The sequence below is a fragment of the Sander vitreus genome, chromosome 18 (genome assembly GCF_031162955.1).
Source record: "Sander vitreus isolate 19-12246 chromosome 18, sanVit1, whole genome shotgun sequence".
NCBI classification, from domain to species: Eukaryota; Metazoa; Chordata; class Actinopteri; order Perciformes; family Percidae; genus Sander; species Sander vitreus.
The window spans coordinates 9,040,760-9,060,620 of NC_135872.1; the positions used below are offsets into that span (position 1 = coordinate 9,040,760).

General features: G+C 39.5%; 1 protein-coding gene across 8 annotated transcripts in view; it reads left to right on the forward strand.

Annotated features, from left to right (window-relative positions):
- ptprk (protein tyrosine phosphatase receptor type K) overlaps window positions 1–19,861 on the forward strand; it is a 122,625-nt gene that overhangs the window by 47,746 nt on the left and 55,018 nt on the right. For all 8 annotated transcript variants that reach the window (XM_078275249.1, XM_078275254.1, XM_078275250.1 and 5 more), the window contains exons 3-8: window positions 3,733–3,893; window positions 4,929–4,980; window positions 5,074–5,132; window positions 10,023–10,104; window positions 11,587–11,702; window positions 12,728–12,902. In XM_078275249.1, the coding sequence (XP_078131375.1) occupies window positions 3,733–3,893; window positions 4,929–4,980; window positions 5,074–5,132; window positions 10,023–10,104; window positions 11,587–11,702; window positions 12,728–12,902 (645 nt within the window). The remainder of the gene's footprint in view (window positions 1–3,732; window positions 3,894–4,928; window positions 4,981–5,073; window positions 5,133–10,022; window positions 10,105–11,586; window positions 11,703–12,727; window positions 12,903–19,861) is intronic.

Genomic DNA, 19,861 nt, shown 5'->3' on the forward strand with positions numbered 1-19,861 from the left:
AAGATGTTGAACATAAAACCCTCCCATTAGCTGTTATCCTAACAGCAGACTGTTAGTGTTTTGCTGAAGAATACTGTCCTCTATCTACCATGCTGCTGCTGCTGTTGTTGTTGTTATGTGACATATCTAGGTCTTAAGGCTGGCACAGGGTTATTTTTAGCCTCATCGTTATATTGTGTTGTCATTCCATTAGCAGCCATTTTAGACTTTGGCAGTTCAAAGACATCAGCCATTTTAGAAACTGGCAGACTTCAGGTGTCAGATGTTCTTGGCATCACAAGGTCTGCTCTCTTAGCATGGGTGTTGTGTCAGTTACATGTACTGTCAGTCTTTTATTACTCATATTTTCCATTTTCGTCTCAGATTAGGTGTTGTTATTGTTCTGTCTCTCCAGGCTGAAGCGTTTGAATGATTTATAGAATATCATTGAATATTATTTCAGTGACCATGTAGTGGTAATGCTTTAACATGTTTGACATATTTACCAAATGTTAAGCTATTTTTACGTATACATCATTAGCCACTTGTTATAAATTTGCAGCATGTACCATTATGGTTATCTAAAATGCTGAAGGTTATATTTTTGCCATGTTTTATTATTATTATTATGTTGTGTGACATATCTGGGTCTCTGACTGATAGGAGTATTTTTAGCTGGTACACCATCTTGGCAGCCATCTTAAAGGCACTTTTCCCATGTCACCATCTTAGTATCAGTGCCAAAAATGAAGGAACAGGAGTGACGTCCATCGTGGGTTCGTTTTGGATGGATTTAGATGAAAGAGTTGGAGAGAGAGAATGGTTCTGACTGGCTGTAGTCCAGTTTGGATGTTCTCATTTTGGGTCTTGTTGGTGACATTCAGAACCAGGAAGTAGAATTATTCTAATACTGCTATGGCTGAAATAGAAGTGTGTGTTTTTGTGTGTGGAGGTGATGCTGGGGTGGTAATGACAGTGAAATAAAGGAGAAGAGAGTTCAAGAGAGAGGGAGAGCCAATCCAATAACTACGATACAGTGTTTGGTTTTAAAAAGTGTGTGTGTGTGTGTGTGTGTGTGTGTGTGTGTGTGTGTGTGTGTGTCCATGCAGGTCCATGTTTTTGTGCACTAGTTGAAAGCCGGTTATGTTCTGCTGTATTCTGCAGAGAAAAGTGTTTTCTCACAGTAGATTAGCTAAACAATAAGAGATAATCACTATTGTCTCCCAGCTCATTGTATAGAGCATATTGTTTATGTTAATGGTATAATATGCAAATAGATTTAACCAGTTAAGATGGAGTGCTGTGTTTGTTTAACTGGAGCACATATGTGTTGTATTGTATTTTGTTCTTTTCCATTGTAATCTGATGAATTCTGCTCTATAATGGTGAAACCCACAGGCCACAGTGATAACTTGTTTTGTCTGACTGAACCCAAAGATATTCAAGATATTCAATTTACAACAATATAAAACCGACAAAAGCAGCAAAACCTCCCATTTCACAGGCTGAAACCAGCATTTTTGCTTGAGAGATGACTTATATAAATAATGATCAAAGATTGACTAACCAATTAAATGATGTACTGTTTCAGCTCTATTTCAATTCATTTCTATTCTAGCCTACAAATAGAATTAAACACTATCATGGCTACTTTCTCTCAGTTTGTGATGAGCTAATATGATATTGTGAGATTAGACATCAGGCAGGAAAGGCTCCCATTTTATCATATTTCACTGGAACAACATCTGGTTGAGGTCTGAGCTGATTACAGGGACATCTGGATGGGCTGACTGACCGTCCTGTCAGCACACCCAGATTATATAGTATTGCAAGCTCCATTTCCTGCAGTAAACTACTATAGGTACAAGGTATTTTACTCAGTAGTGACAGTAATTACCTGATGTACATTTATACTCACATACTTATCTTTCTCATCAGTAGTAAATAAAATCCTTCTCCAGAGTCCCATCATATTGTTTTTACTGTAACAATATGATATTGTAAAGTAGGGGCAGGACAGTATGTTGATTGCCAGTGATAAATAAAACAAACAAAAATATTAGAACAACAAAACCAATGGATTTATATTTGAATTTATATTTAGCAGAGAAAGGAGGAACATAATGCAAACAAGACAAATAAGCCAGAAAAATATAGGCTAAAGGATAGCTATGAAAAATGCAATTAATCATGTTGCAGGCTGTGGAAACATGTGACTAGCATGATTAGGGAGTAGTAACTGCAGCGACTGGTATCAGCATGGCACTTTGCAAACTGCATCTGGCCACTTAGCATGATATTGATCAAGTTTCACTAATTTCAATTCTGTATGTTTCTCTGCTTTTACGCTCACACATTTGCAATCATTATGACCTGAAGGCTGCACAATTCTTAGTCCGAAATGATGAAAGAAAATTAAAAATATAAAAGAAAGAAGAAAGAAAGAAGTAGCTTTTCTGTTCTCTTCTCTTTCCAATTTCATGTGTTTATTTGCCTCACAATTACAAAGGAGTAACAAATGACACAGTTGTAGTAACTGGTGTTTGTTTTATGTGCCTGGTGGGGGACTGATGACTGATTGAGGTACTATAAACCTGAAAGGAATGAGAGGAGAGGAACAGAAGTGAGTAAAAACATGCAAACATAAAGGGAAAGAATAAAGGCTATTTGGTTGGGTTTTTTTTTTTTCTCATGCCAAGAAACTCACTGCTTCAAAGTGTCTATAAAGGCCAAACAAGGACAGAGCAGGGGAATGGGGGAAGTTCACCTTGATTTAAAGTTTTGTGTCCAAGATGACAGAAATTAGGTGGTCATTGATTCAATTAATAGGTTGAAGTTAAGTGGGTGTAATTAATTGGTCTCAAAAGCCCAATGTTGTCACAGGAGAATGTCCTGATTTCCTGGTTGGCTTGCTTAACATTCCTTGGCGTATACACACACACACACACACACACACACACACACACACACACACACACACACACACACACACACACACACACACACACACACACACACACACAGAGAGAGAGAAATGGGTAAGGGGTGATTTAGATTTTATTCAGCACAGCACAGAATGTACAGTAAAATGTAAAGTGACAAGCACCACAATAGACAACAAAGCCAATGCCCAATAAATAAAGATAAATATTGACTCATTAAGTCAAAGCAACCAGAATATACACAGGATACAGGTGATGACAGAGTATAAACAGAAGTTTTGAATTTAATAAACTATGTTAACTTAAATGTACTGACCTGACAAGAGGTCATAATACCATGCAAAGGACAAAGTTAAAAATAAATAAATTCTACAAATGCAAATGAGCAAATGAAAAAATAGCTCTTTTTTTTAAACACTTTTATTCAGTTACTGTAATTGAACAATTCACAGAACTGTTGCAGCTGTCGGTTTCAGCTGTTCATGTCTTCATCATGGATTATTCTCAAGCTACACAGTAGAAGAGAGAGTTGGTTTACTCATGTAGGTACATGTAACACAGGCAGTGGGCATACAGTACAACCTACTCTTTAACAATTCCAGTTATACACACTGACTACCTCCTCAGAGGCGACCACTGCTCGTCTGTTCAAGCAATGAATTTCTGAAGGTATGTGTGGTACAAGCACAAACAGCTGCAGACAAAAATGTGCTCATTCACGAGTCTGATTCAAAAACACTGTGAACACGATCCACCTTGAATTATATGTGATCTTTTTTTACCCTCTCCTTGTCTCTGTTTTTGTGTCCAGGTTCCTACATGTATGTGGACGTCTCACAGTATGATGCTGGGGAGAAGGCCAGGTTTCAGCTGCCAGTCATGAAGGAGAATGACACTCACTGTATCGACTTCAACTATCTCCTCACCAGCCCTGACGGCTCCAGCCCCGGCACCCTCAACGTCCTGGTGAAGGTAATGAGAATAAACGCAATAGAACAGAATATAAAGGAGATACAGTAGTTTATTTGTTTTAGCGGACTGAGAGTGATTGTACTGTACTGATACACTTTAGATGGTATCACCTGCCCAGTAAACATGTCCTTAGCTTAATTTTTTAGAAATTAACATTAATAATGTATACAAAAGAGACCATTTGAATGCATTTACTGGCCTCTAGTTGACACTGTGTGAAGCAAGGTTTGATTTCATGAAATACAAGCTGGACTGCAGTATTTTATTTTAAATTTAGAAACATGAAGTTCAAATGCTGAGTCAAAGCTTTCTGTTTGTCATAAAGGCAGATGGTGAACATAGCCTCTTCAGTTAAAACAAACCAGGATTTATGGGAAATGTGGTCTGGATGTTATGAAATGCAACCACAAGTAATGCATCTACCATGCAAAAGAAGCTGCTGACTGATTTGCCTTAACCACGAGTTTTGTTAGGTTGCCTAATTAAGCTTTAACAATTACTTTTACAAAACAATGTTGACTTTTAAAATCAGCAAACATGCACCAAGTGTCTTTTTGTTTATTTAAAAATGTTATTTTGTCTATTAAAGTACAAAGTGTAGGGGATAGACTCAGGGTGGGCATATCTAACACACACATTTTATGATGCATTAATCCAAACTTTTCCCTCCACTTTGGTTGTTTCCACGACACTCCTGTCTTCACTTTCTTACAATTTGTGGAAGTGGTTAGAAAACCCATTAAATGAAGATTGCCATTTTTACTGGTATTACCATTTCCTGGTTCTGAACAGCAGGGGTGCATTATGATTTGGTAGGCTGCCTATTAATCTGATGACACAAAGTCAAACCCACATTACTGCAAACATCTTCCCTGCTGAACTGTGTTGAGCAAAACAAAATTTCAACCAGCCTAGAGGTGGTGGTGTAGCTGACCCTGACCTCTGACCTTCTCGTTTTCACAAAAACACAACTTACAGTGTGTAATATATGCCATTATTATTTGTGTTTTATATTGTGTTCTGTGTTGTTTCTAGGTCAACAAGGGTCCCTTGGCCAACCCCATATGGAATGTGACGTCCTACACTGGTAAAGACCGGGTCCAGTCAAACTCTCATTGCATAAATTAATCTGACACTGTTGATTTTATTTCCTTGTATTGACAGTAATGTTGTCTTTCAGGTAAAGGATGGCTGAGAGCTGAACTCGCCGTCTCCACCTTTTGGCCTAATGAATATCAGGTAACTCCCTAAATAACAACCAACTGCTATGTTAATTAATGATTATTTTATCATGTAAATGTTTTTTTATTTCCACTTGTGTTCATGTGAATACACAAACACCCCCTACACACATACACAAACACATGCACATGCTGGGAGGCAGGCAGCTGATTTATCTGTGTTGACTGAGGCTCAGGAGGTGACGATTAGGCTAGAAAGACAGAAAAAAATGAAGTGTGAGCACACGTGTTTGCATTCATGGGTGTGTGTCTGTGTCACCATGCTAGACACTGATATTGTTGTCAATGTTGCTTTTAATGCACCACTGTCTAACATTATAAGATTCACAGGGCTATAAATTATTGCAGGACTGTTGAAGAAAACCTGTGCTTGTATGTTTTGTCTTCTTTCTTAATTTATGGCTGTCAGTCAGCATGATCTGTGTGTGTTTGTTGGCTGGTGTTGACAGATGTGTGCCTGTTGTGGGATAGCTTGTCTCCGGATGTCCTAGCAGGCATGCACACACACTGATCATGTTAACACACAGCCTGGGGACCATATAATATTACTGCAAGGCGAAGTGTGAAAGCATACTCCAAATGGCCCATCTGGAGCCCAGTCCCCCTCAGTGACTATGGTAGGAGATCACTAGCATGAAACTCTTGTGTCAACATGTTTTAATTGAACATAATCATCCTGGTTTGCTAAGGCTTATGTAGGCATTTCAGGCTATGGAATAGGTTATTGGATTTTGGATTAGATTTTTTTTTATGTTGGAACATGTTTCTGTGTTAGCACTTTAGCTTGAGGTGTAATGAGACTGGTTTCACCAAGGGAAGTGTAGGCACATGCAGACACATGTAGTCACGCACACACACTCGCACAAGAATTGATGTGTACACAAAAGGCAAACACACACACACACACACACACACACACACACACACACACACACACACTACAATATGGTAGACCTTGTAATTATAGTTTTGTCTTTATGTCAAGTTTACTTTCAATGAAAACTGGCTTTCAGATGATGTTCCTTTGATTATCACTAGACTGCAATACAATTAACCAACCACAGATTTAAATTGTTACTTACTGTAATTAGATCTGCAACAATGAGTCGATTAATTGATTAGTTGATTGACAGGAAATTAATTGCCAACTATTTTGATAGTTTCAGTTATTTTTTTCAAAGATTAGCTGGTTTCAGCTTCTCAAATGTGAATATGTTATGTTTTTCTTTGTCATGTATGGTAGTAAATGTAATATCTTGGGTTTTGGACTGTTGGTCGAACTAGACTTTTGAAGATGCTGTCTTGGTCTATGGGAAACTGGCATGAACGTTTATTTTAAAACTAATAATAGACAAAATCTTGAGTTGATAATAAAAATAATCATTATTTGCAGCCCTTCATTTTATTTTATTTTAAATTTCAGTATTTGTGGCACTTACATGTCTTTGTTTCCATCACTATTAGAAATCTCACTGCTGTGTTTACTTTCAACATTCATTACATTAAGTAAAATACAACTTTTTCACACAGATATATAAATGTAGAAGTTTAATTACAATGTGTTTAGAAAAAATCGGTTGCCCTAAACCCAGATGACTCATGACTGAGAGGGGTCAAACTATAACATGAAGTGAAAAGCACTCACTCTGTGCTTGTAGATTTAAACATTGTTGATTCAGTGCCTATACATGCATACATCAAAATGATATATGCCATTAGTTGATAAGGGGATGTGCACTATTGCACTACAGCCTACTCTGGAGGGATGATATGTCAGTCCTCAGCCTGGAGCGTATCAGAGTTGCTTTGCCCATGTGAGAACTTGTAAACCCGAGCTATCAGTAATCCTTCCTCACAGTGATGAGACCAGTCAGGAAGTGAGCGCTTGACACCTGCATGATTGAAACACTATCTCCTTAGAGGTGACCACCATCGGACCCATGAATCACAGAATGGATCTCATGACTGATTTAAATTCTACAAGGAAACAAAATGAGCAATGACTTGTATTCAGGCTGCAGTAACTCTAGGCATTGTGCAAAGCATTCAAAATCCACTTTTTGAAATAAGTCATGATTAACAGCAATAGACTTGAGACTTAGGCCTAGTCCACACATACACGGGTATTTATTTCTATCCTTTTTGGTCTTTTGTCCACACGGCAACTACATTTTAGGTGAAAACGGATATTTTGGAAAATCCCTGCCAGCGTGAAGATTTTCAGAAACTCAGCGACATTTCATGCAATGGCAGACGTGGCCAAAATAGTGCTGGTTCTAACCTTGCTAACAGGACCTTTTACATGTTTACACATACATGTAAAGTTACTCTTCCACTATAGAGGAACAGATGTGTCAGAAGCACTTTTCCGGTGATGGCTGAGCGTTACTGCGCAGTCTCAAACTGAGCTTGACGACGTGAGCAACCTGTCTGAAAGTTGGAAGTCTTCTGGTAGCTGTGCCAAGAGAAATCTCAATCATTCCCAATCTTGCAGAGACAGAGAGCGTAGGTATATGTAAGGAGATAACATGGACACAGGCTAATTATTGCTAACTAAAATGCTAGTTAAAATTATGAATTAAAGTTAAACAGCTAATGTGAGTCGAAACTGTCTGCGAGCTTCTCCTGTACTATACGGTAATTCCTCTAATATGCGACAGAAAGTCGCGTGGTTATGACACAATCGTTAGCCTATTTTTACAAAAACGGCTGCTCCGGAGCCATAACGTGAGGTACAAGGTAATGGAGCCTTTTATACATTGTCGTGTTTCTTTAGAAATAAACAATGGACAAATAGAGTCTTTAAACGCTTCAGATGTAAAGTTATTCGCTGTCAAAGTGGCGCCAAAATGAATGGCAGTCAATGGAATGCTAACGGCAGGTGATGGCTTATTAGCATCAAAATGGTGCATAGGAGGTATGCTTTGTGGAGGCTCGCTTACCCCCTTGGTTATATTGCTGTTGGTTTGGCATGCTCTTGACACTTCAATTGTGTTTTTGTGTTTTGATTTGAACAGAGATTTTTTCAAAACAGTGCTTGTGTGGACAGGATTTTTTTTTTGAGAATGAAGGTGGGATAACCACCGTTTTCAAAAATACCTGTATACGTGTGGACTAGGTCTCATTGCACATGTACACTTGCACACAAAGGAGAAGAAGTCATGAGGTCATGTTATGGCTGCCAAAACAAACGTGGTTATAATAACAAGCAACGACCAGCAGACTGGGGAGGCAGGCAGACAGGCAAGCCGGTCTTCAGACAGACAGAGATATGAAGGTATTAAAAGTCAACTGATGTCTTTCTGCTGTGCTCTGCAGTGAGCTATGAGTGAAAGATGATAGGACAGAGAGACAAGATAAATTGGTAGGGGAGGGAGACAGAGGGGGAGAGTGTGACAAGCAGAAGATGATAAGCTATGGGTAAACAGTTCACAGCAGATTTCCTTTTACAGGTGATGAATGACAACAACTGCTCACCCGCCTCACCTCGCCTCTCTTTTTGGTAGCGACCTCCTCTTCTCTGTTGATTGCAGTGCACCTCTCTGAGTAAACAGTGTTAGAAAACAGATACGGCAAGCGAAGCGAGAGACCGAAAGAGAAGGGAAGAGGAATGGTTTGAAATCGTAAGAAATAAAGAGTGGAGGGAGTTGGAAGGCTAACGTCTGGACAAGGAGGAGGGAGGGACTAAGAGATGGATGAGGAGAGAGGGGAGTAGTTATTTAGGCTATGAGTTGATGAAATGAGACGGTAGTAAATTGAAGCACCTATTGCATGCAGTATTGACATTCATCAAACACATCAACTACAAAGCACTATTAAATCACAACAAAGGCCCATGATTGGACTATCCCATTCCACATTTTGCTGTTTTCCTCTTGTTTCTTTTTCCATGTATTTGACTCACTATTTTTTTTCTATGGTTTTTGTGTGTTGAAATTCAGATAATGGAAGGGAACGAAAAACAAATGGGCTCCCATTGGCTCCAACCCTTCATTCTCTACCTTACCGCGTTTGGTTTCATTACTTTTTATCATTTCATTGGCAGCCATTTTATGTGTACCAAAGGAGATCACTATGATCCAACAGAAAGTATCTAATTGATCCTTCCAGGCTTGTTGGCCTGAATTTATAAATGCAGCAGCAGTCAGGATGGCAGCTTTGTATTTATCCAGTTTAGCGCCCATCAATGGTGGATGTCACAGACTTTCTATCGATCCTTAGATTGGATCCATCACTTTAACTGCCAATTTAAATGGCAATAGTCTTGCTTTGTAGCGTTCAGTGCACCCAGAATGCATCTAAAACTTCAGAGGCACAGCTTCTGATTTAGTAACAATACTAAAGAGGGTTGATGTTTTGGCTTGTGATATGCAAGCAGAGCATTTGTTGGTTATGTAAGTTTCAGTTTTCTCCTAGGACCAGCATTTCCAGTGTTTTTGCTGTTGTTGTTGTTTTTTGTACATTTTGTATGTGCTCTAAGCTGTTCTATTGGCAGGCTAATGGAGGGTCATAAATTACTTGATACTCTTATATCTTTTTTGTGTTTAATTTAATAAACCTTTTTTTCAAAATACACTTTGCAAATATACTCAGCATAAATTTAAACAAATAAAAGAGCTAACAACTTAAAAAGCTAATTTAAAAACAATGCTTTCATTTAATGCTTTCATTTCTTTCAAACCTTTATTTTGTCTTTATTTTAGCATTTCTATTGCTACTTCTAAATGTTTTCATTTATCATCACAGTGTGTGTAAATTGTGTGTGTGGCTTTCTGTGTGTTTGTCTGTGCTTCTACTGTATGAGAGTCCCTGTTTAGATAAAGGATTTCATTTATAATATTGGTATTAATGAAGACAGTAATGGCTAAATCTCTCTGTCTTTTCACAGGTCATATTTGAAGCAGAGGTTTCAGACAGCAAAGCCGGCTTCATCGCCATTGAGGACATTCAGGTGCTCAGTTACCCGTGCGGTGAGTCATTAGCATGCCAGCAATTAGTCCTAGTTCGCTGAATAGACGCTGATAGCTTTGGCCACTAATTAGACTATACCTGGGATGGTTTCTGTTGCACTTGAACGGGTAGATAAGTGGGAAGGTGACACAGGAGAGGAGGGATGCAGCGAGAGGAGAAAGACAAGTCGTAGAGAAAAATTAGAGAAATAAAAAGGGAGAGAGAGATTGTGAGAGGGAGAAACAGAAACAGAGCGAAAGAGGGAATAGGAGAGAGTGAAGCGGGAAATGAGACAGTATTAGGGCAATCATAGGGAGAGAAGATTCTGACCACTCAGCACTTTCTCTCTCTCTTTAACACACACACACACACACACACACACACACACACACACACACACACACACACACACACAGTGAACAGTAGCAGTCTTGTCTCACTGACAGGAAAGAGATGAGGACTGTGATCCATTTTAAATTCTCACTACATCTCAAGTTGTATTCTCTCCTTTGCTTGAGTGTTTCCTTACTTCCAGAGACCAGAAAAGAGTTATGACGACAAACTGTTACTGTTAACAGAACAGTCTATTAATCTAGAGCCATAGGCAGGTTCCTGGAGGGTCCCTGTGTTGCCAAAGGAAGCAATTACAAATCCTTTTGGTCATCTGTCTTGTAGGAGCACTGAAATCTCTGAGGACAATTTTGTTTCTTAATAGATTCTATTGATTAAAAGTCATAAAGATAAAATGTCTTGCACCGTCCTCTTGTACTGTTCGTGAGGTCCTGGTATCATTGTTGTCCCTGTCAGAAGTTTCCTATATTCCTCGACATTGATTTTGTCAATAAAGTGACCTGGAATCTGAGAAAGATATAAAAAAGAAGAGTCACAGTCTTTTAAAGGCAGAGGAGCAGGACTCCTAATGGGAAGGAGCAAGTATTTGAAAAGGAATTAGTACTTAGTCTCCACAGTGGAAGCATTCATTCTCACAGCTGCATTTCTGGACACAGGTTTGTGTGTGTGTGTGTGTGTGTGTGTGTGTGTGTGTGTGTGTGTGTGTGTGTGTGTGTGTGTGTGTGTGTGTGTGTGTGTGTGTGTGTGTGTGTGTGTGTGTGTGTGTGTGTGTGTGTGTGTGTGTGTTTTCATTCAACATGGTAGCTGCTATCTATGATTGCAATCACCTCCCCAGAATAAGAATATCATAGCTGAACTGCATCTTCAGGGTCTGAAAGGCTTATTTCATATCTTAGCATTGTGCAAATGATATATACTGTATGTGCCATTGATGTTACCTCCCAGTGGCAATGCAGCACTGCCGCTTCATCTGACTCCAATAAATCTAATCGCAGTAATAATGAACATATTCCTTAGGGTTAGAAAATGTCCTGAAATGTATACAGTGTGTTTGTGATAACCTGACCTGTTTGAATCCATACATCCCTCTGACTCTGTCACCTCATTTCCACTTTTACCAAATAATTAGTTTGTCCTCTTTTGCTTTGTAGATAAATCTCCTCATTTTCTTCGCCTTGGGGACGTAGAGGTAAACGCCGGACAAAACGCCACATTTCAGTGTATCGCCACAGGACGAGACACATCGAACAATAAACTCTGGCTACAGGTACAGCTATAAAACATGTATATACACACAGTTGAATACAATGTTTTAGTCTACTACTATGGGATGAACAGGAGATGACAAAATATTTTCTTACTTACTCTTGTGGTATCTAGCCTTAAAGATAGATTTGGTTTTAAAATATCTGTTTCTGAGATTTATTTCCCCCAAAAATAAATGGAGTTGAAGGGACTTTAATTTATGTTGCTCACAGCATAAAAAAAAAAATGACATTTACAAAATGTAACCCTAACCCTTTAAACAACATCTCCTTGTTCCAGAAATAGTGGATAATCACTAGATAAAACCTACAGTTTTAAGTGTTGTTAACAGTTTTTATTGGTTGTTTTAAATGTCCACAAACTGAAATGGGCAGAAATCATAAAGACTCTCAAATAAAACCAACAAGGCTATAGGCAGGTGAGAGATATGTTTTTTTTCTCATTTGGTGAACCAAGCCTTTAATATGAGACTATTCATCCTTGGAACAAAATAAATAAATGCAAATACAAATTCGTATTTTGCATGCCCCCACTATGATGGCGTGGAAATAAACAAACACAAAGAAATGAAACATTGTATTCAGTGTGCCACCCTCAGGTCGGGTACATCCAATAACAAAGTGTCATCCACACACACACACACACACACACACACACACACACACACACACACACACACACACACACACACACACACACACACACACACACACACACACACACACACACACACACACAGTGACCCCAGGCCATACATCCTAGCTGCTAACATGATTAAGAGTTTAATAGCTACTGATTTCATTAAGGCTCTATTGTAGTCATGACCTTCAAACCTGCTGTCAGTAAGGAAGAGGGGAGGTGTGTGTGTGTGTGTGTGTGTGTGTGTGTGTGTGTGTGTGTGAGACTGTGTGCACACACATGAGCATGTGTGGTCCAGTGCTGCCTTGTTACCTTAAGCAAGGCAGTTAACCCTCTACCAGCCTCTGCAGTCGTTTATATGTGTCTCTGTGTTTGTCTGTGATTCAGAGGAGGAATGGAGAAGATATTCCCGTGGCCCAGACCAAAAACATCAACCACAGACGGTTCGCCGCCTCCTTCCACCTCAAAGAAGTCACTAATCAGGATCAAGATCTGTACCGCTGCGTCACCCAATCAGAGCGCGGCTCTGGGGTGTCCAACTTTGCGGGTCTTATCGTCAGAGGTGAGGATTTAAAAATATTTCAAGGTTATTGGATTGTTTTGCCTGATTGTTTTGTTATCTTTGTAATACTTGTGTTTTCTTTTGTCTTCTCTGATTTAATAGTTATAGTTTAATAGTAAATATTTTAGTGGAAAGTAACAAAGGTGCTTTCTACTGCCTGTTCGCTAAGGCCTGCCCCCCTTATTCACTGTTGCTATGCAATGTAAATCTCGCACTAAATGTAGTGCAGTTTACAATGACAACAGCGGCAGTTTTACCACTCAACTATGGGCCCTTGATGTGAGACAGAGGTCGACGACAGCAGGCTAAAGAACCTGCATTGTTCGTATATTGCAGTTTAGAGCTAGTAACGTTGTAAGTATGATGAGAAAAATTTAAGATGAGTCTTGTATTATTCTAAGATAACACTGTTTGGCTTCTTAGCTTATATAAGGACAACCACAGTCTCGCATTGCTAGACCTTGTCAAGACAAAATGTGAGTTGCGCATTTGCAGAACGGCCGCCATCTTTGACAGCTAGCTACGGCAACACTACTTGGACAAACCAAATAGTTATCGACCAAAGCGATACGATACGCGAAAAACTCCATGTATATATAAAGGCCAATATTTATGTATATTATATTCCTTTTATTTTTTATGGGCAGTTTGTGGTTGTGTTTAGTCGCCACAGAGCTCCGTGACACTGGCTACAGAGCTCCGTCTTATCAGTGGCAGTCGGTAGTTGTGTTTTGCCGCCAATAGGTGACTGTGAGCTAGGTACAGGCACCACCAGATGACGGCCCTCTCAGGAGCCTGGCACTTGAGTTTAGCCCAGAAAAAGTCAGCGTCATTCGGCTATGACAGTTAGGTTTAGGCACCGAAACAACTAGTTAAGTTTAGGAAAAAGATCGTGGTTTGGAGTAAAACACTCCCGAAGAACAGACACGCTTTTCCTGGGTGAAAGTATTTTGTTTTATCACTTCGTCCAAGTGTAGGGTGACCAGATTTCCCGGAACTAAAACCGAGACACTTTGCGTGTGACCGTAGTGCTCGTGCACGCACACGCTTTTTAATGTGAACATGTGCCAGCCCAGGTCAGACATAGACACAGACAGATTAGACACAATTTTGCCAACTGCTCACAATATAATGGGGTATCTCAGTTAATATTAATGAATTTTCTTGGTATGTAGCCTACATATCTAAGAAATAATATTAAGACATTGAGTAAGTTTCGTGTGGGACAAACTTTATTTTTCAGAATTAAAGCATTCTTTTGGAAAATGCACCTAATGAACTTGTGAAAAACTTTGTGAAAAGGTATTTTTCATTGCATAGGACTAAATGAATTATTTGGAACTGCTGCCACAGGCTTGAACTAAAGTTATGGTAACACTTTACGGTAAGGGTACATGAATTATGAATTCATGCATGAATTAATTCATGATTTGTGCATTACTTCATTCCTTTATATCTTATAAATCATCAGGAATTGACATGAGTTTATAGCCTCTCATTCATGACCTCATGCACGAGCAATACATCAAGGTAAGGTGGGTACATCATTATGCACAAGTTGTGTTCAAATCAGAATTTGTGCAGTGATGACCACATTTTTTTACAGAAAAATAAATAATCAATAATCACAATCAGCTTAATAAATCATAATTCATAATGATGTGCCCACGTACCCAATGCTTTAGATGTGTTGTTCATGTATGAGGTCACGAATGACAGACTATGAACACGTCAATTCCTGATGATTCATGGGATATTAAGGAATGCAGTAACACATAAATCATTAATTACATAATGCATAATAACACATAGGCCTACATCAATTAATTCATGCATGAATTCATGATAATTCATGTACCCTTACCGTAAAGTGTTACCAGTGTTATTCTAACCAACAACACACACACAGACACACACACACACACACACACACACACACACACACACACACACACACACACACACACACACACACACACACACACACACACACACACACAAACAAATGTAATCTCATTTGATAGAGCAGATAGCTTCCTTATTGGAAACATTAATTCCATATATTTGTTAGAGGAGTGAATTTGCCCAAGAATCAATTTGTTGGCTGAAAGCCTACTGTGATATTGCGCACAGGTGTCAGCAAAATTGGCCCGTGTGACGAGTAGCGCCTTTAAGGATAATAATGGTCATGCGGTTCCTCTCATCAGTCCATGTGTTGTTCATGAGCGAAAAGATCAGCTCAACGGGAACATTTGTGCCCAGTAGGCACATGGCGAACTGACAAAGGAGACCTACATTTTTGAACGAAATCTAACTGCTTTTGCAATGAGCGAATATTTCCACCCAGCGGCCGTCCGCTGACTTTCCAGCGGACATGGAGGGATTAGGCTGGGCGATATGGAGAAAATCAGATATCACGATATTCTTGACCAAATACCTCGATATCGATATTGCGGCTATATTCTAGGGTTGGTAATTAACAATTAACAACATTGCTTTAACAAAATATCTTCACACTTAGATTTTAGATAAATAATCATCAGTAATGTGGACATAATGTCTAAGTGGGGAAAAGGGACAAATAATAGAACAGCTAGAACAGTCTGGTAAGTTCAGAAAAGTACATCACTTATATAATGCAGCCTTTAAAACCAGGAAAAGACAACACTTATGTCATATAACGATATTACGACATCCAAAATCTAAGACGATATCTAGTCTCATATCACGATATAGATATAATATCGATATATCGCCCAGCCCTAGGAGGGATTGGTTAAAACGAGACAGATAAGAAGAGGCATTGCAACAATGTTTACAAATATACATTGTAACGCTGGCTGCACTGATTATGCAGACGCAGACCGCTACGATTGACTGACACACACGCAGATTGTTAAAATCATACGCTGGACGCTTTATTAGTCTTTCTACATAGGTTTATTAATGATCGGGCTATAATAAGACCACGTCGGCTATGTAATCGCTGACAACCGGGACAATTTCATAGTGGTTGGTGTAAACCAGGACATTTTAGCGTCCCGACAGGCTTTTGTCGGGACTCGGGACACGCAATTCAGAATCAGGACTGTCCCGGTCAAACCGGGATGTCTGGTCACCCTATCCAAGTAGTGTTGCCGTAGCTAGCTGTCAAAGATGGCGGCCATTCTGCACATGTGCGACTCACATCGTGTAGGGGACTCACATCGTGTCTTGACAGACCTATTTCCACAGCGCTGGTGTGTGGTCTGGTTACACCACTTATCTATTCTGGGATAGGGGAAAAAAAACTCTGAATTGTTTGTATTTCTTTAAACCAATCACAACTGTCCTGGGCGGCTTACGTCAGAGCAAACCAACACTGTTTAATCAATTTCTTACACTTTGCTCTTCTGTTTTGTTTTTTTACTTTGGAAAGGCAAAAACAGTTACGGTTGCTAAGCCTAATATTAAACAATTGTTGTTGGGCGGAATGGTTTAGCATATAACGCGTTAGAAAGTCAAGTCGTCGTTGACCAGAGTTGTTTTCTTGACCCAGTTATATATATTTGGTGAAATGGGTAACTTTTGTATTGTGTTTAACCTTTGGAATGTCAAATGTCTTTCCAATCAAATGTGCATTCACTGTGTCTGATAAAATGTAAGTCACTAACACAATATAGACTAATGAGGAGAGTTTGTTTGTGTGAGTGTATATAGATGTGTGCATGCCAGCGTGTGAGCGTGTGTGTGTGCGTGCACGTGTGTGTGTTTGAGGATGCTTGTGTGGGTGTGAAGCAGCAGTTGCATTAGTGTCTATGTGTACATGTGTATGCTGTGAATGTGTGTGTGAATGGGAACTGTGCGTGCTCCAGCTGTCATGTGCAGCTGACATGTGGTTAATAAGGTGTCACCAATGTGTGTTTGAGACGGGATGCTTTATTCATTCACATCCAATAGCTTACATATTCAATTCATCTCCCAGAGAGAGACAGGGGAGGAGGGCAGAGAGAGGGTGAAGGCGAAAGATTCAGAAAGAATGATAAGAGAGTGACAGAAAGGAAGGGTAGAAATGGGAGGCAAAAGAGGGTGAGCAAAGAGAGAAGTGAATATGGTGAAGAAAAGTTAAATGTAAATAGTCTGCTCATTATCTCAAGAATATCCATATCAGAATCAGGAATATGTCTGAATATGTAAACAGCTGAGCAGAGTTGTGTTTATTACTCTGCATAAGAGATGGCAGAGGAGAAGAAATTAGAAATCTAAGCAGAAGCGAGCACCGCGAATACAAATTTGAGCTGGTGTTGCCCAGATAATCGAGCGCTTACAGTGTCCAGTTTAGGGTTTCAGCACTCTAAGACACTTTGGATACCTGTTGGTTGCTGTAAAGTGCTATATAAATACATTTTGATTGATTGATTGACTAACACTGCCAAGTTTAGGGTCACAATCCCCACTGGAAATGTTTTTCCTTTGGCCAAGAAAATATGGCAGTTTTGGAGACACACTTGTTTTGCAGGAGGACCTTGCTGATTTAGTAGGAATACATAAGTGGCTAATGTTTATTTATCATGAACATGAGAAGGCGAAGAGGAGAGAGAAGGATTCGCTCAGCAGGAGACATGTGTCTAAACATGAATAGGACCGATCTACATATATGAAAATAGATTCAGGTTCAATAAGACACATTGAGTGACGTGTGTTTCAGCCAGGCATGGGCTTGAAAACCAGCCACTTTCTGAATCTGTGAAAAGATGCTTTTGGAGCTCTGAGGGATATTGGCAATTATAAATATTGATCCAGAGAATGGTTGTTAGAAAAATATCACAATAATAGAATAAGGGCTGCATGTGTGAATGTAGGAGGAGAGAAGCCTCATGTTTATTTATTAGACATATCAGATGGTAGATGAGAGCCAGAGAAAAATCAAAGGAACAGGGAATATGTTTATTTCGCTTCTTGAGAAGTATGCGTGTTGGAGATTTGAGGTTCCTGCAGGACATTGATGACCATGAATATGAGTTAAGCTGCATTATTAATATTTTGCTCTGAATATTTTATTTTTAAAAATGTATTTATCGTGAAATTAAAAAAAGATGAGGGATGATTATGGAGTACGAATCTGATGAACCGGAAAATGGAATAAAAATATGACTTAATGTATATATTAAAAATGTTTGGCAGTATGACAGTAACCCAGGTTTCATTTTCAAAGCCTGAAAAGTGGTCTGCTGGGTGATGTGATATTCCCTCGGTGCAGGTACGCACAGGCCTTGTCTATTGATATTTATGACATGTAGATGACAGAGATGTGCCATTATCGTCTCCCTCTGTGTGTGCTAGAGTTGTCAAGATTGCTTGAGGCAGAGGTGCATCATGGGAGCATGAGGGGTGTGACATGGGATTTCCAGATTGTTCTTGTATCTAGATGTTTTTCGCTCTTCCTTTAACAGGAATGTCTGTTTCTTTATTAATTGAGCTGTTAATTATTTTTCCAATAATTAAATTATTGGCTTAGTTTACAAAATGGCAGACGTAGAAGAATAATTACCTCACCTGAAGAGTTCATCATGTTTTTTTTTTTAGTCCTCCGTGTCCTCCTTAGTAGTAGCAACTGTGTGGAGGAGGGGTGGGGGTGGTGAGCGATCATCGAAGGTTTGCGTCATGTGGGTGCGTTGTTGTCATCTATCTAATAAAGCGGGACACCTCTGTATGTGTGTGTATGTATGCAAGTGTGTCTGTCTTTCAAATATCTCATGAACCGTTCATCCAATCTACTTCACACTTGGTTTCCTGGGTACCCAATGAACTTTGGGTTTGGATTTTGGAGCAATTTGGACAGCATTGCATATTGGATATTAAAAATAAAAATAAATGGCCGAACAATAAACTGCTGGTGCAGCACGCAGCAGGCTGTTGACACGCTCTGGACAGCAGTGGGGGTGGGGGAGGTTTACTGGCTTGGGCTGCGGTTCACTTTTTGCTGCTTCTAACTTAACGTGATTGCTGGATATACCAAGCAAACTTTTCTTCACGTTCCTGGAGCACGAGCGGATAGTTGACAGGAACATTGCAACTGTTGTGTTGAATAAGGTTGAAAAAAGGTGCTACGTAACGCTGGCTTTTCCGTGTCTATTATTTCGCTAAGAGGAAACTCAATAAAAAGCCATTTGCCAACACTAAATATCAAACAACAGCCAGACACTATATTATATTAAGTTGCTGTGAGCTGTAGCCTACATTCATCACTTCTAAACATAGGCAGAACATAACCTAATCTCGGAGATTATTCCTTCACAGCGCTGTGCAATGCGAAACTATCTCGGAGCTGACACAGCTGTTTTCATCAAACTCATCCTGGGTCGGGTTAATTAAGTCTACTGCTAACTTATAACACTAATAACATTACTCTCTACACACACACACACACACACACACACACACGTGGCAACTGTTTGATTTTTTTCATTGTGATATTATGTGATTAATTTCTGAATCTGCAACGTTTTCTGTCAGGTAAATATAGAAGTACAGTGTCTTCCTCTGATGTACGTACAGGCCAAAAGTTTGGACACACCTTCTCATTCAATGCGTTTCCTTTATTTTCATGACTATTTACATTGTAGATTCTCACTGAAGGCATCAAAACTATGAATAAACACGTGGAATTATGTACTTAACAAAAAAGTGTGAAATAACTAAAAACATGTCTTATATTCTAGTTTCTTCAAAGTAGCCACCCTTTGCTCTGATTACTGCTTTGCACACTCTTAGCATTCTCTTGATGAGCTTCAAGAGGTAGTCACCTGAAATGGTTTTCCAACAGTCTTGAAGGAGTTCCCAGAGATGCTTAGCACTTGTTGGCCCTTTTGCCTTCACTCTGCGGTCCAGCTCACCCCAAACCATCTCGATTGGGTTCAGGTCTGGTGACTGTGGAGGCCAGGTCATCTGGCGCAGCACTCCATCACTCTCCTTCTTGG